The sequence below is a fragment of the Manacus candei genome, unplaced genomic scaffold (assembly GCF_025592945.1).
Source record: "Manacus candei isolate 608988 ecotype Guabito, Panama unplaced genomic scaffold, ASM2559294v1 h1tg000005l, whole genome shotgun sequence".
NCBI classification, from domain to species: Eukaryota; Metazoa; Chordata; class Aves; order Passeriformes; family Pipridae; genus Manacus; species Manacus candei.
Window position 1 is genome coordinate 21,579,976 of NW_026138053.1, and position 17,334 is coordinate 21,597,309.

At 47.5% G+C, this 17,334-nt stretch overlaps 1 protein-coding gene across 2 annotated transcripts in view; it reads right to left on the reverse strand.

The window, feature by feature from the left end:
• Positions 1–12,199, reverse strand: part of TEDC1 (tubulin epsilon and delta complex 1) — a 72,090-nt gene extending 59,891 nt beyond the window's left edge. The window contains exons 1-3 of one of the 2 annotated variants that reach the window (XM_051805151.1): positions 11,087–12,199; positions 10,136–10,214; positions 3,328–3,530 (exon numbers count right to left, since the gene is read on the reverse strand). In XM_051805151.1, the coding sequence (XP_051661111.1) occupies positions 3,328–3,530; positions 10,136–10,214; positions 11,087–11,467 (663 nt within the window). In that variant the 5' untranslated portion in view covers positions 11,468–12,199. The remainder of the gene's footprint in view (positions 1–3,327; positions 3,531–10,135; positions 10,215–11,086) is intronic. The other variant, XM_051805141.1, reaches the window with a different exon arrangement.
• Between the last annotated feature and the right edge of the window lie 5,135 nt (positions 12,200–17,334).

Sequence of the window (17,334 nt, forward strand, 5' to 3'; positions counted from 1 at the left end):
ACTAAAGACAAAAATTAGCACTTCAGAGTTTGTTACCTATACAGTAAGTGACTTTACAAAGTAAAAAAGGCAGACAATCAAAGCTTAAGCATTTTCCTCCCTTAGTTTCAGGCAGAAGCCTCTACAGTAGGGGTAGCAGTGCAAATCAGGAGTGCTAGAACAGACCTGTCAGCCACACTGAAGTGAGGAAAATTCTGCAGGAGAAACTTTACAGATCCTACACCCTTTGTTCAGGTTTATAGACGGCTTTTTAAAAAAGTGTTCCTTGGAAGCTACTGAATCCAGCAACAATAATAGCAAAAAAAGGGCAAAAGCATAAATGGTGAGAGTTATTAGGAAGACAGAAGGACAAAGAGAACCAAAGCACAGGGAATAAGGGAGGGAAATCAAAAAATGAAAGCTGACAGACTAAAATAGCCCATAAAGATCTGGAAAGTAATTATGCTTCTGAGTCAGAATCAATAAGGTTAATAAAATTCCCTCCTCCATTCTCACTGGAATAGGTGAAGAGGTGGAAAAAAACCAGAAAATTTGTTTTTTTCTGAAACTAGTGCCAACAGTTTCCTGGTTTCCTGCTGGGGGGAACATCAAGCTTGACTGCTATGTTAACACTTTCCTCTAATAACTTGGTTTATGGAACAGCAGTGACTGTCAAGATTTCTGTAAACAATACCAGTACAGGCAGTATTCCTCCCCAGAAACAGAAGGAATACATGCTCACGGAGTACTGCTATTACCTGCACAAACCATCACAGATTTGGAGAAAGCTGGGATGGTATTACTGAAATTTAAAAAGCCGGGTAAAAAAAAATTTAGTCAAATACCAAACGTGCTAAAAAGGCAAGTTTATATCAATTATCTGCTTCTCAAAGAGAGAGAATGAGAACTCCCCAGGTGTGCCTTACAAGTTCAGTGAAGGAGAGTGTTTCCTATCCAGGTTTTCCTGTGTCTTGTATACTAGGATTTTATATGTGTAAACAGGAATCAATGAATGGCACTCAACAATAATCTGCCTGTACATAATCACCAAAGCAAAAAAAGACATTAAAACTGACATCAGAACAGTGCATATCTGAGATGGAAATTCACAAGGGGAGTAAAAAGCCTTTGAAAACCACTTCTGTCACTTAATTGCCCAGTGCTTTAAAGAAATAACAAGTGAGAATTCCCAAGTAGACACTTCAGTAAATCGATGTGAGCCTCCAATTCAGATTGTACTTAAGTCTTTACAGATCTAATAGAGTTAGTGATTACTTCTTTTAAAGTGTTGGCCAATGCAAGGTTTGAACTTTCACTTACTGTCTCTGGAGTCACCAACCTGCTGACAGATCAGCACAGTAAATGCAGAGAACAGACCTGCGCTACAGCAGCCAGGAACTAGTGTTTGAGATGCACCGATTCCTTCCTCCCTCTCTCATTCTTCCTGCACAGCAGCATGGGTTCCAGTTTGTTCTTTTAACTGTCTCCCCCACTGTTTATAAACTTCACATTCTGGAAGGGAGCCACGGGGTGGAAGGCTAGAGAAGGCTTCTTCAGTCCTGCTCATCAGGGCATCCTGCTGCAGGCACCAGTATCCCGGCTCAGGACAAGCTGCAGCACTGCCCTTCCAAAAAATACAAGCTGGAGGCCACGAGCCAAGGTGCCCTGAAGGACTTTCTTATCTAACTTCAAAAGCAGCCAACCCACATAATCATCCTAGGCTACTACTAACCATACCTGTCCTTACCAACAACTACCCCAAGATGATATTTATTACATTAGCCACACAAAGCACCACCTCTTACCACCTTTCATCACACTTTCACCAACGTTGAGTTTATAATTTCAAGAATCACTTGGCTTTTGATTCTGAAGATGTAAGTGCACGTAAAAGTAAGCTTTTGGAAGCCTTCCCCAGCTCAGGATCTAAAGATTATGAGTTCCATGCAGCAGCTGAGCTCCATGTCCATCATGTGTCATGAACACCCCTGTCCCTCTATGAATAACTGGCCTGAAATCCTTTAGAGCTTATGGAAGTGTTCAACTTGCAGGGAAAGAAAACAGTGTTGCTAAGGAACTGCAAAGGAAAAAAAAAAAAAGGCCAGAAAGTGGTAATCTGAAATGAAATGAATTAATTTCAATGGCCCTTGATATGTTGGGTATTTGGCATATTATCAGCAATTTAGCAGGCTGCAGGCTTTGTTTCAAATTTAGGCTGAAAGAATACTCAGAACATGACTGCATCCTTAATTTAGGGATTAGCTGCATTCTCTCTTCTCGTACAACAGACCCTGTTCACTTTTGGGGATTTCAGACAAAATTTTAAAAGCAAACCACGTGAATATCAGTTTGAACCACAGCTATGCCCACAGTCACTGAGACTCCATTTTTTCAGATGAGGATAAGGGGTAAGGATTTACCTCAAATTTATTCTCACTAGCAGACCAACCGATGTACTTTGCCAGCAAGTACTGGCTTTCATGCTTTGCTCATTTTGGCAGAGATCTTAGCAATGCACAGAACCAAATACTATTTCCTGGATTTTTGTTTTGCAACATTTTCATTTCAGGAAAATATTTTCCAGTTTTCATAATCATTAAAGAGACCCCATGCAGTGAAAGATTTTTCAGGCCATTGCTCAGCTGAGAATTTCACTTCAGTTGTTTTAAAGAGCATTTCCTTTTCTTTCTCTCTTTTTTTAATCGAGTATATATATATTGCAGCTAAAGCAGACACACAGTTATCCTTAGCTTACTTCAGAGCAGACTTTCTATGTACTAACATCTTTTTATTGATGAAAACAACAACATACCCTGCTGTGTTCTCACAGAGGTTACAAGGTCATAAGGTACCTCGAGAACAGCAGCTGCCATTTGAGACTGATGGTTTTTTTTAAAGTATTATTTGCCTTACCCTTACTTGCTCTACCCAATGGCAACACACCCAGCATTCACTGCTAACCTGTTTGCCTGCACTGCAGAACCACTCAAGACACAGGCTGGAAGCTCAGAACTCAGAAGCAGAGACTGAAGACATTCACTTACTTGCACTCCTCCACTGTGGTCTCACCTATACCGGAAATAGAAATCAGGGAATTCAGGCAGGGATGGGAGTTTGAGAATGAGAAGGAACCCAGATGACCTGCAGAACACAGAAAGCTTAGAGAAGGGAAAGAAAACAGTTTTCAGATGCTGGCCCCTGTAAGTTTTTTTTTTAAAGCTGGTTTAAGACATTTGTTTGCCAAGGTAGCAAGATACCACCCATTACACACCAGTGATAACACAGCTGCTGTCACAGAACGTTACTTATGGACAGGATAAGGTGAAAGGACACAAATGTGCTGCTCACCGTGCACACAGAGGTTTCATCCCCGGTCCTCACTCTGTTCCGAGCCAAAAGCTGCTCCAAGAGGCCAAGTCTGTGCAGCATCCAGGAAAACGCCAGCAGGAGCTCCCGACTGCCCGCTGAGCCGTCGGCAGGGAGCTGATAGAGCTCCGGCCTGTCATAGCCGTGGTACCACAACGCTGACTTTACAAACCCGATTTGGTTATCTGAAAAGAAGAAAACAACTGAGAATAACACACTGCACTACTCACTGCATTTATCCATTCAGTTCCAGAAACTGCTGCCTCCTCTGAGAGCAAGATTTTTAATCAAGCCTCAGATTACCGGAAGTCTGTGGAGACTACAGTCTTTATCAACAACTGGTAAAGGGTAAAAGCCCTCTTTAAGCTGCCCCATTCTGATCTACAGGAACTACTGCCAAGGGAATAGAAGAAATTCAAAGTTGAGATCAAGGCCAGCGATGGCCTCTTGGAGATTAACAAAGGGAAAAAAGGTAACTAGCCATCCCCACTACAACAGGACTCCAGTTCACCTATTCATTTTTTATGAGCTACCAAGCATGCTATGAATTAGTAAACACTCTGAATCACTTTGCTCCTGAATGAAACTGGAATTTAGAGATAGGGGTTTCACAGCCTGCTGCAAATCTCTGAGCTCCAGTGAGCAGGCAGATACACAGCAGCACACCACATGTGCTATTAAATCCTTAGGAATGCTCTGATCCATATTCCTTCACACCAGCAAATGTTACCTGACAGCTAAAAGACAGGCACTACAGAACTGTAAAATACTGAGCAAAAACAGAGAGAAAGTTACTATTAAAAAAGGTTCTGCCCAGTAAACCCCAGTTCTGTGCTAATGCAAGGTTAGAATAAAGAACATAATTAGGGGGCACAATGACAAACAACACATACTGGCTAGGAATTAAGAGCTGTAAAAGGAAATCCTGCTCAAAACGTTTCAAGAGTTCTCCAAAGGCAAAAAGAAGTGATTAAGGAAGATTCAACCAATGCAAGACATTTAGACTTCCTAGTGGAATTCAACTAGCACAAAGAGACTAAGGCAACTGTGGTGGAGGGAGAGGAAAGGCCCTTAAATCAATGACAAGTGCCCAGCGGACAAGAACCAGAGGGCAGGAACAAATAGTGGTTTCACATACTCTGTGCTAAACAGCTGCTGTTCAAACAACTCAAAATGACACTCAGACAATGTGACAGTGACAGAAAGCTTGGTGCTGATGTGACATTAGTAGTCAAGAATGCAGGCAGATTGTGAAGAGCTTCAGAGCCTAATGAGGCCAAGCTTTAAAATGATAGATAAAATTATTTTTAGAAAAAATGAAAAATGATGTGCACAAGGAAAGAAACGTTCCTAATTTTACTGACATAGGAATGGGCTTGGAGCTGATCACTGGACTCAGGAACACAATCTTAGGTGATAAGATTTTTAATAACAATATCACAGTTGTTTCTTATATGCATCCAAAAGTAAACTCAACATGAGAAACACACTAAGGACACTAAACAGAACACAAGGAACAACACATCATCATTGCCTGTACTCACTGTGACCTTTATTTCTTCGGTCCCATAAAGGTTACAGAAGATTTAGAAAGAAACAAAGAGAAAGGACAGGTACAATCACAAGTACAGCTGCATTGTAAGAACTGATGAAGTAGACCAAGAGGATGATTGAGATCAGATATGACAAAACTCTTCAAAACGATGGGGGTGCTGTGGAATGGATGAAGAGGGGATAATTTGCTTGCATAATATGCAATATGAGAACTGCAAGCCACCAAAGCTAGCAAGCACGTGAGTCAAAGCAAGTTAAAGAGAAGCTCTTCACACATACATCAAAGCTCTGAAATTTCTGGCCATGGAACACTGTGGACTCTTAAGAGTCACATAGGCTCAAGGAGGAACTGGATTTACAGAACAGGAGTTCATGGAAGCTTATGAAACACAAATATAACCTCTCTGAATTGGGAAGTCTAAGATGTAAGAGATTAGAGACTGAAAAAATACCCCCACCCTGAAAGTATCCTTCTATATTTGCTCTCTCCTTTCCCCAGGGCATTCACTTTTGACAGCTGTCACAGCTGGGTGGAGCTAGAGGAATCTACAGTTTGATGCAGTTTAGGCATTCTTACAAAGCAAGGAAGAAAGCTGCTCCCCTTTTCCAGTGTAATGCTTCACTATCTCCACAGCCTTTCATATAAAACACACACACACAAAAATAACAGGAAGTACAAACCTTGCACAATCAAGGATTGTCACTGCTGTCCTTAATTAACACACCAATTCATCACATTATGTACTCATTTGCCTTGTCCTTGACACTTGTCTTAAAAGTGTCCCTTAGCACTGACACATATTGTTTGCATCTGGCATCACCTGCTGAAGCTCAAAAACCACATAATGACCAACTTCAAAACACAAAACAAGAAAAAAACCCATGTTGCGCTCAAAAGGAATTTCATTAATTACAAGAGACTCCCACAGTGAAGAGAGGTTGATTTAACTGGATTTGCAAAATGCTAAAGGAGTCTTACCCACCAGGAGTAATACACAGCCAACACACAGGGAGGACCTACAAACAGACCTACGCCAGTAACCCTACAGGAGCAGCACATTGTTACAGCTCTGCTGAGACTGGGAGGAGCTGGAGACATAATAAGAGAACAAACCCTTTGTGCCTCAAAAACCCAGAGGAAGGTATATTGACTATTTGACCAACTTTAGGATTTAGGGAAACAAAAGTGCAGATCCCTAAGGAGATGCCTCCTTCCAGAGTGCTCCTCAGTCCAAATACACAGCCGAAAATGTTACCAGATTACTGCACATATTCAGCAGCAGGACCAGAAATATGTGATTGACCACGTGAAAGCTACAAACGAACTCCTGACAAAGACATTAACCATGACTGAAGAAAAAAAAACAAGATCAGGAGCATGATTAAGCACAGAGCTACTATTTTTTTGCAGGACTAATGTTTTGCATAGCAGAGCTCCTGCAGAGACAGGTGGCAGTTTTAAACCTAGCTTGTTTCTGCATTACAGACACAAAAAGGAAACCTAAACACCTAAATCACTGCTCTTTCTGCAGAGCCTGTGAATGAAAAAAGCAGCTTCTCTTCACAATGTTAGGGTGGCAGAAATGTCTATGCTTGCTAAGTATCTTGCTGTAGATAAGCACTCCAATCCCTCATGCACAAGAGGAGGAGTCTGATATTAGAGATTTTACTTTGATCACTCTTGAACATTCTCACATGAGCAGGGTTTTCAGGTTGCCCTTTCCTTTTCTTTGTGCATCTGTCAAGAAAGGAACTGCCATAACAGGTAAAAGTAGAAATATTCCAAAAGGAAGATCAATACATGCTTTCCTCCCTTTTCAAAGCAAACAAGCATCACATGCTGCCATCTGCAGTTCAAGGAGCTCCTCAAAAAAATCCCATATCAAAGTGGAGGAAAGGACAGCAAGCCAGGTGGTTCTTTCCTTTATCATTATCTCCCTGCTCTGATATACAACTCAGAACAGATCCACCAAGGCAATTCACCACCTGAATTTCTGTGTTGTTCTGGTCCTTTACCTACCCATGTTTCATCTCTCTCCCTGCAACATGTTGCCCTCACAGGAGAGGGTACAGATCAGTGTGAGCATCAGGCAGGAGTTGCAGGTGAGTGGTCAAAGCATTGATGTGAAACTGGGGCTCAAAGAGCCTTTCCATGATCTTAGAGAGGTTTTTCTCATCTCTACAGTGCTCTACCGAAAAAGCAACAGTGCTCAGATATATGGCAGTAAAGGTTATACAAGCACCCAGAGGACCAAGATGGATTCCTCCACAACACAAAGCTGAGAGGAAAAACCATCACTCAGACAGCAGATAACACGAATCACTCAAACACCTCCTCTTTGACAACATCTGATGGCATTTCATTAGCATTAGGTAATTTATAGAGAAAGACCCAACATGGGCCTTCCAACTAATCCGCTTCTTCACACATATTCTTTATAAAAGTATGTTCAGCAAGTAAAATCAAGCTGGGGATTGTCCTCAGGATTCAACTCTCTTAAAACTATACTCAAGCTGTGCTCTTCCGCTTTAAGAATCCTGACAAATACTTTCAGAGAATTACAAGATGATATTCAAATAAGAGACATGCCTGGCAGGCTAAAATGGAAAAGAACTATAAACCAAGTATAAGAACAGACACAGATACATTACCTCATTCACTCAGCCAAGAAACACCTACATAGGTAGCGGTATTACGGGGAAATATTGCTTCAGAGCAACATTTTCTGCTTCGTTTGTCAAACAAACAAAAATATACTGCAGCTCCAGACCTCTTTCCCATACTATAAAAACTGAATAGCCATTCCATAAAAGAAATGTTTCCTCCAAGTATCTACATGCATATTGCACTGGTACCTACTGATGTGGCTGTCAGGTTGTTAACCAAGTTCATTGACTGTCAGCCTGAAGCATGACAAGCAGCATGAAACCATTAATCATGACTTCATCAGTAAGGTTATGCCCAGAGTATTTTCACAGCTTACTCTAACTCATACTGCACCGACAAGAGACCAACTATTACAACATATTTAAGGGGCTGGAGTGTACTAATGGCTTCCCACCAAAGTTTACAGTAAGTGCTTTTCACTGTGTGAAGAAAAAATTCTTCCAAAAGGAGAAACCAAGAGCCATGTGCAGAATTTCATAACCACTGACTGGCAGGCTTCAGTGGGGTTGCTGGTTTCTTTTTTGCAAGAACATAATAGTTCCTATATTTTAATACATCAGACTGTGTGGGCTTTTTTAGATACGATTTTAGAACTATTTTATTTTCTGCTAGCTAGGCAATAAAATACATCAACCCATTAAAAACATAATGCAGAAAGTTTTTGCTAAATATCACATCACAGCCATAACAAGAGAATGATTAGGAGCTGTTCTGTTCAAATTTCAATCTCTTCTAAAATTCACCCATATGACAAGATCAGATCAAAAACTGACTACTAAAAACTACTAATTCAAAACAGAAATACACACCTTGAAAGTGAGAAAAACCACTGTGACCCCACACAACACTTGCTAACTACGGACCAAAGTTCAGTGTTTCTTTTGGAAAAATAAAGGATCTCAGACCATTGGAGAATGGCTTCTCTTTTCTAGAAGGCTGTTCCTATGCACATGGTAACCTTTATACTTGAAGGAGTCTTCACAACCTTTCTCTGGGATCTGGCAACTGCTGCTCTACTCATTTTAATGAAGAGGTTGTACAAAAACAGCAAAGAAAAAGAAAGCCTGATCCATGGACTAATGCACTAGACTTGGATTAGAGGAATCTATTTCAATTCTCTGTTGTACAACAAGATCCTGTACAAACCTGAGAAAGTTATTTGGTCCCTATGCCCAAGGGACCAAAGGGACCTTATTTCATTTGCATTAAATACACAAGAGACCAGAGTAGGGGCAGAGAAAAAAAGCAGCAAAATATTGATCGTGTTCACGGCAGACAACTCAGTCATTTGCCAAGCAAAGGTAATTAGTGTCTTTTGAAAAACAGTATGGTTCCCCAGCCTGAACTTCAGCTTTAATCATTAAGTTGTAACTAAACAAGTTTCTTAAAAATCAGCTCAGCAGTGCTGAGCAGAACCACAATGTACCAGCAGAGGCTGCATTTGCTCTCTCTAGAGCCAGCAACCCACCTCGTGCACATGGAAATCTTGTCTCCAAATGCTACAGGGAATTAGTATGGAAGCAGCCAGAATCCAGTGAGGTTGCACTTGTGCAGGACCACATCCACAAAGCTGCAGGAGACAGTCAATAAACAGACTTACCATACACAGCAGACTGTGGATGAGTGGAAAAATAAAAACAGCCAAATGAAAAATAGCAGTCCTGTGAGTAACAGAACCATGCTGATTTCCTGCTGAGCTACCAGCAAAACTATGCTGATTTTGCTCCACGCTCCACAATGCTTAACCTTTTTTAACTCCATTTGCAGAGCCACCAGACTCCCAGCTATTCAGGGGCTTAAACATTGTTGTTTAGGGTTTTCTGCTTTCATGGCAAAAGTGGATTTCAAGTGGTTTCGACCTGAGGAGTGTTTTCTTGACTCATCACAATCCTATTCTCAAAACTTCCTCTGGCAATGAAAGGCTCTAGATAGACATGTCTCAAAAGAGAAGTTTGGGGAGTCATGTCGTACTTGAAATAACATGTATTTAGGAATAGTGCTCTGTCATTGTGAGAAGCCAATCTACATTCAGCTCCTCTCTGGAGTACTGGTCCTGTCCACAAAGATATTCATGGTCTCCCTAAAATAATCACACACACTCTACTTCTTGTTTTGTCTAGAACTTCAATACAAAACACTGCCTTTATGGTTCACATGTTACAATTCACAGCTCTGACACAGGACTTGATAGAAAAGCAACCACCAAATCATGTGTCATATGTGGAATGGGGAAAGAAGGAATCAAAGGAAACACAAGTCTATTTCTGTAAATCCCTCTGTAGATGCTGAGAATGCACAAGATCATTGCAGAGATTTACCTGCAACAAAACGTCAAATGGAAGCAAGAGCCTCTGGAAGACACAAGAACACCCCAGTTTCCTGGACAAAGCAAGTCAAAGAGGAGTAAACCTGCCTGCACAGCTGTGATGCACAGTATGTTGGTGGCACAGGTACTAAAAATGGAGCACTATGAACAGGGAGCAAGGACCCAAAGAAAAGGTGCTACAAAACCAGTGCCAGTACATACTGGGACAGATGGAAATCACACAGCCAGACTGGCCAGGTTACCTATGGCATCAGACTCTGTCCATTTGCCTCCGTGGATTTGTTTCAGAAGTGCATAGAGCAGCCTCCAGAAATCCAGGCTCTGCAAAAGAAAGACACAGGCAGAGAAGATCAGCAGGCAAAATATCTGCCATATATTTAGCCTTAATTAGACAAATCCATATCTGAGCATCATATGCATGGAAGGGCACACCTGCATCCTGCCAACACCGTTGAATCAGGCAGGTTCATGTATTACCTGTCTTACGAACTCTACCTACAGTCAAGGTGCACTCAGAAAGAGAAGGGCTAATGCTGGTTGTGCAGCAAGACCCAGCACATCTACTCTGAGGCACATACATACAGGAGCATAGCTTCCCAAATCTGCTATGATATAACCACATATGGCACAACTCACCCGTGCTCAAACAAGCACTTGAAGACGCTGAAAAGATCTGAGCCACGATAGTGTCAAAAACTCACAAACAAGAGGCAGCGCAGAATGAGCTGGAAGTGGGAATCAATTTCTTGGCCGCACAAGGGCAGCACGCTGACAAACTGAAACAGTGATTCTTACAGCTGGAATTTCAGTCAACACTCGTAAAATCCTTAAAATAGCTAACTGAGCAAGGGGGGCACCCTTTGTGCGAGCTGCAGGCCTTGGAGGTAAAGCAGGAAGACCCAAGCTGGGGTACAGTAAAGGGCAGCAAACCTCAGGTGACACTGGAAAAGTGTTGCAGACCACGGTGAAACACCAAGCTCTAAATTAAAACCGCAGTGCGATAAAACCCTTACCGGAGCAGCGAGCTGAGAGTCCCCTAACACGTGCCAGCTGAGCACCACTCCAAAGCCTCACCACCCAGGCGCCTGTCCCGAGGCTCAGTCCCTCTCGCCCTCCCACCCAGACCCTGTCCCCCGGGCAGTGCCACTCGGGTGTCCCGGTCCCCGTGCGCTGTCGCCGGGCGGGGGTCTCACCGCCTGCGGCCGGTCGAACCTGGCGCGGCGCAGGGTGTCGGGGGCGGGCCGGGCGCGGGGCGGCAGAGCCCGGCACAGCGCCCCAGCGGCGGCGGACAGCGCCCGGCCCCGCTCCCGGGGCTCCCGGTGTTCCCGGGGCTCCCGGTGTTCCCGGGGCTCCTGGTGCTGCACGCGCTGCCGCCCCCGCATCCCGCCGCCGCCGCTTCCCGCCCTCCCCGCGCTGCCTTTCCGCCCGTCCCGCCCGCTGCGGCTCCCCCTGCCCGCCGGGAGGGAGCACTGCGGGCTCCCCGCCCGCCTCCCTGGATGTCCCGGATCCCGGCTCGTCCCGCTGCTCGTGCCGCCCGCGCGCGCGGCCCGGGGGCAGAGAGCGCTCCCGGCCATCCCTGGGCAGTCAGTGACCCGCACATGTCACCTCCCACTGCCCGCACGTGGCCTGAGCCACGGCCGCGTGTCCCGCCCGGCAAAAAAACATCCATCCTTTCCTGGCGGGAAGAGCTATTGCAAAAACCCTGCTTCGGTTCTTCCAAAAACGCGGTTCTGCTGCAGGCACACCAGGGAGCCGCTTCTCGAGTGATGGGAGAGCACGGGGTTTGGCAGCAGCAGCAGGTCTGCGGATATTCCCATCTGCCGCTGGCTCAGCAGGGTGTGATGCGGCAAGTTCGGGTACCCAGGCATAGAACCCCTTAACTGAAGCAATCCCAGGGATTAATCCTTGGGTGGCAGTGGGGGAGAAACGGATCTGCCATTTGGGAGACAGCGGGAGTACCTGAGAGGGAAAGTCTACCCTTGGCCAGGGTTTACACAGCCAAAACCTGGCCCAGAGATGGATTCCCGCTGAGGGTTTACATAGGGAGCACAGCCAGGGACACCAGTCTGCTCCATCAGCACTGCAGGGGTCCTGCCTGTGCCTAGACATGAGACCTGCTGGAAACTCCCACTGATGGTTTCTTGGCCAGCTACCCAGTCCCAGTTCATAGCCCATTTAACATGCTCGCTATGGATCTGGCGTGATGCTTTTCCTTTTTTTTCCCCCCAATATCTGAACAACATGAAACAACATGTGAAATTCCTTCCTGCTACAGAACAGCTTCTTGCAGCCAAGTGGCTGCTCACAGTGAGGAGAGAAATCACAGTGGTCCAACGAGACCTCCAACCAACATGAACTGTGTTTGCACTCTTTCCCTCTAGTTGCTCCTCTCCTGCCTCCCACCCCTGTGCTGGGGAGCGCAGACCTTTCCAGCGCTGAGTGCTGTCTTAGAGCTCTTGCAGTCCTGTGGATCCTGGCTGCTACTCCAGCCAGCCCTCAAAGGACCCCTGGGTGTGAGTTATCCAGGCTTAAGGATTTTTAAAATATCTTCTCTAGCAGCTGTTGTCTCACATCCTCCTTTCCTAATGGCCTGGAAAGCATTTTCCTTATCCCTCATCCAGTTCTAGCTCAGCAATCTCTATCCACTTCTTTGCTCTCCTTCCTAACAGGTTTGGCACCTCCACACGTTGGTTCCCAACGGCCCATAAAGTCCTTTTTTATTGCCCAGAGCCTTATCGAACCTGGACAATCCTCTGCTGTCTTTGGCATCCTCCTTGGCTTTCCATACCTTGCTGCTTATGGGTGCTGTCTGTTCCTTCCATGACACATCGCTTGTCTATTTTCCCGTCCCCGCTGTAATCTCCAAGCAGGAGGACCTTCAGCTGGAGCCAATTTCCTGTGTTTTCTTGACCACTCCATAAACCCTGCTCAAAGCTATCCCTGTCCCCACACACAATCCTCTGTCTAGCCCTTTCCTCCCCAGAGCAGCTGCCGAGACAAGGGCTCTCCTGCATCACCTACTGCACGCACAGATGGTTCTGCCGTCACCCCTCCTCTGGGCTCCTGTCCCCCAGCCAACACACTAGGCCAACAACTCACTGGTCCCCCAGGCCACCATGGAGTGGCAGCTGGGATCCACACCATCCCAGCACTCCCAGAGCCCCTGTGGCGCCTCTCCATCCCACTGGCCACCAACCCCACAGCGCCCCAGAGCCAGGCTGGCTGCCCTCCTGGCCACCATCCCCTGGTCCCTGGCCCCGTGGCTCCCCCAGCACACAGCTCTGTGGGTGCAGCTGACACAACACGCCTGGTGCTGCAGAGAGCTGGCGCTTGGCCATGGGCAAGTCGGACGCCAGGCAGCAAATCCCAGCCTCTCTGGCGCGGCACAGCGTGGCGGGGGCTCAGTCCCGGCATGTGAGGCCCCACTTATTTGCTCTGCTGACTCCCTGGGTGGTTTTCCCAGGGTGGGAGAAGCCGATGGGAAGGCGATGGTTTCCTGCTGCAGAGATGGACCTTGTGCTGTGGACAGATGAAGGAGGTGACAGCGTGACAGCCCCCAGTGTGCTATTCCAGCGGGGATGGTGATGGCACCCCACCAGCAGCAAGCCCCTGCCCTGCTGCATCCAGGCCTCCTTCCCCTCCCCTATCTCAGCCACCAGTCCCATGAGGACTGGCAGATGGAAAGAAGCAATGGCTGGCTGACATCAGCACACCACCCTGATGTCACCATGGGCGCCTGCAAGGTCGCAAGAGACCACTGGAAGCCTCCAGGACCCTCTGTATGGCAGGGGGAAACAGGACAGAGCTGGCTCATTGGCTTGACCTGCTTGGCCACTGCCCTGGGCCCCCCCAGCACTGGGACAGATTCGGGACGAACCGAGCTGCAGTTTGCCCTAGCAGTGAGCATGGCAGTGGCGACCACAACAGGAAGGGAAAGTCTGGCTACAAACTGAGGGGCCAGGGGCGCTTCTCCTGGGGAGAAGCCACTGGACTTCGCCCTCCCTGGGTTCCTGGGCTCATGTGATGCTGCACAGCCACGCAGCCGCACATTTTTGGCGCGGTGTGTCAGCTGGGGTCATTTCCGCCCTGGGTGACTCAGCGGGGCCAAGGGCGCCTGTTTGCACCCGTGCCATGGCAACCCGCCACCACAGACTCTGTGCACCGTTGCCAGAGACGACGGCAGCCCGTCCCATTGCCTCATGCCGATTGTATGTGATAACGGCCATCTCTGCCCGCTCCAGCGGCAGCACGGCTTCCTGATTTCACCTCAGCCCAGCCCTGCCGAGGGGAAGGTGTGAGCTCTCCTTCTGGGAAAACAACTCCTTTGGTCTTTTGGTGGTTTGTTTTTTTTTTTTAATGCTTTTATCCCCGTGAAGATGCAGGCGGGAGCCAGCCTGTCTCCAGGCCAGGCCCCCAGGCCAGGCATCAGTGCTTCCCACGCTCCATCAACGGCTCGGGCAGCCGGAGCTCCTCACTCCTCTGCTCTCCCCTCTCCTCCTCTGCAGCCATCCTAGCAGAGCACAGCTTCTTTCCTTGACTGCTCAAGGGAGGCCTTGGGTGGCCAGAGCATTTTACACCCTGAGCAGGTCAGGCAGGCTGCATCATTTTCTGTTGCAAACATTTCCAGCCCTTTTCCTGCGCCCTCCAGACTCTTTTATATGCACTCTCTCTCCCCTTGCTGAGACACCAGGTTAACCAGAGTGGGAAAAGGCATGGGATGGCAGCAGGGCCAACATGATGCTGGCAGGAGGGAGCTGAGCAGCACAGGGACTGTGAATACAGTCTGCCTGGCATCTCCCTGCCAGAGAGCACTGAGCTGCTTCCTGACACCGCCCTCACCAGTGGATGCAAGAGGTGCTGCTACTGCTGGCATGGCCAGCACACATTCAGCATGCTGAGTTGCATCGTGTCACAATTTTACATGACTGAGATCCCTGAAAGGGACCGTAACAGCTCCACGAATGCTCTAGTGCAGGTTGTCCTAGACACAGTCAGTTAGTCTGCAACAGGCCTGTGTGTGGGCTGTAGCGCCAAAATTCAAGGTCAGCTCCCAGCAGTTGGATGTTTAAGATGGGCGTTGGCGTTTCAAGCCCTCTGACGCAGGGGTCTGAACTTTCAGTATGATAAGTGAATTGGGAAGGATTAGAAAAGAGATCTGAGATCTCAGCAACTTTCTGTTCTCAGAGTTTCACCCTTTTTACTTTAATAGACAAGTTGACGTTCCCCTGCACAGAGGGAAACTCCCTCTGACCTCTTCCCCCCAGGCCTTTAACAAAAGACTCACCAAAGAAAGACAAGAGGCTTTGGCAGGAAGCTCTTGCACCCTTCCCCCTTGGAAACTCTCCCTGAATCCTTGAAAATAACAAAAGAGGGATGAAAGTAAAATTCAGCTTTAAGTGCCTGATGTCAACTTTTATGCTTGGGCTCCTTCCTTGGAAAAGCCAAGGACCTGACAAACATCCCACCCATCCCACATTTCCCCACCCAGCTCCTCTCCAACATGGACCACGAGCAATGGGAACAGGGTTAGGGTAGAACAGCCTGTCCCCTCCTCTCCTTGCTCCCTGACTAGATCTCAGTCTCCAGTACTGAGGGCTAGTTCATGGGCTCATTCACCTCTCATTATGCCCCTGGTCGTCCCACTTACCCAGAGTCCTTCTGCCTTCAGTATCTTCAGCTGCTTCAATATTTGCTGGGGATGTTGCTCCCCATCAGGAACAAAGTTTGAGCCCCTCTTTGCCACCTCTGCAAAGCTGCTTCCGCTGGTGAGATGGGGCTTCCCCAATCCACTGCTTTGCAGAGCTGGGACGGGAAGTCCTGGCTCACCACGAGAACTTGCAGAGCTCCTGATGCCTGACATCGGCTGCACAGTCCTTCTTACCACACTGTCTAGATAAGAAGGCAGATTTCTGAGGTGTTAGGAGATGGGCAGACACATTCTTGACCTAAAAGATATTAGAGCTCTTTGAACTTAACACAAATCAGCTTTAAAAATACTCAAAGCAGTGGTGAGCTGGATACCACACAGTTACAGACTGGCTTCATCCCCACGATCCCTGAACAGGAAAGAGCAGGAACCACCTGCAGCCACAGCCCCTGTGCCATTTTCCTCCAGCCCTGCTTGCACGTGCCTGTCCCTGAAGGGACACAGCTTTATTTGGAGAAACACTGCAGGGAAACAAACTGTTGCCACCCCACAGCAGGTGCCCGGCTTCATCTGTGCGTCTGGGGCTCTCATGTCCTTGGTACTCTCAGGCACATGGTGTGACTCTTGGGGATGGTCCTGTGCAGGACCAAAGGTTGGAGTCGATGACCCGTGTGGGTCCCTTGCTTTGGATTAAAGTCTGTCAATCTATGCTGAGAGAAGGACACAGGGCCAGGTGACTCAAACCAGCCCCTCCTCCCTGCACTGTGCCTCCCAGTGGGGCTGAAATAGCATCCATTCATTTTATAGATCAGCTGAAGGACCCCCAAGCCCCTTTCTGTCTGCCTCTCCTTTTTTCTTCTGTAGAGAAAGCCACAAAGCCAGGGTGGGGAGAAACGGCCGTTTAGTTTCTGAGCCCATCCTGTTTCCTGTCCTTTGCCAAAACCTCTTCTGCTTCCCTACCCAGGGCGTTGAGGCTCGCCCACACCCAGCTGCCAGAGAAACTGATGATGTTGTTTGTTTTCTTTGTCACAGTGATGAAGTGTTTATAGCAACTATCACTCCACAATCCAAAGACGTCACTGATCTCAGCCCAAGCTTCCGAAATAATGGCAGAGAAAGCACAGCCCCTTTCTCCAGGGTCAGTAATGGTGCTGTTTCAGGTCACCAAAGCAGGGGACCTTTGAGCTGGGCATCACCACACTGTAAATTACCCTACACCTTTTGCTGTCCCAGACAGGCACCTTGGGGCTGGGACCGTGCGATGGCAGCAATATCCCCATGATGGCTCCCTGGTGACCAGGCAGGACATGGGGGCTGCCAGCCACCTCCCCAGGGTCTGCTCTCTGCCCTGAGCATTGGGAGCAGCTGGTGGGGCACACCAAGCTGTCATCCTTTGGCTGCTCCCCCCAGGAAGCTGGGATTTTCACTGAGCATCCTGTTCTCCCTGTTGCAGGAGCAGCACAGCCAGAGCATCACTGCACTAAGAGCAAAGGGACCATCCCTGCCTGTCCTGAGCTCAGAGCCGAGAGCATCACAGACAAAATGCACTGGAAGCCAGACTGCTGCGTGTCTGTGCAGCTGACACTGCAGGCCACAGAGATATACTGTTCCATGGAGAAAAGATTGTGTGTGGTGACACCCCACCTCCCTGGCGCACTGGCCGCTGCTGATCCAGCCTGCACATCAAGGGGAGGCCTCGCTCGGGTGTGGATTTCCTATCCAAATGCGATACAGCTGTTTCTGCTTCCTCTCTATAGACCAAAGCAAGTTTTTAAAAAATAGGTTAATCGTATA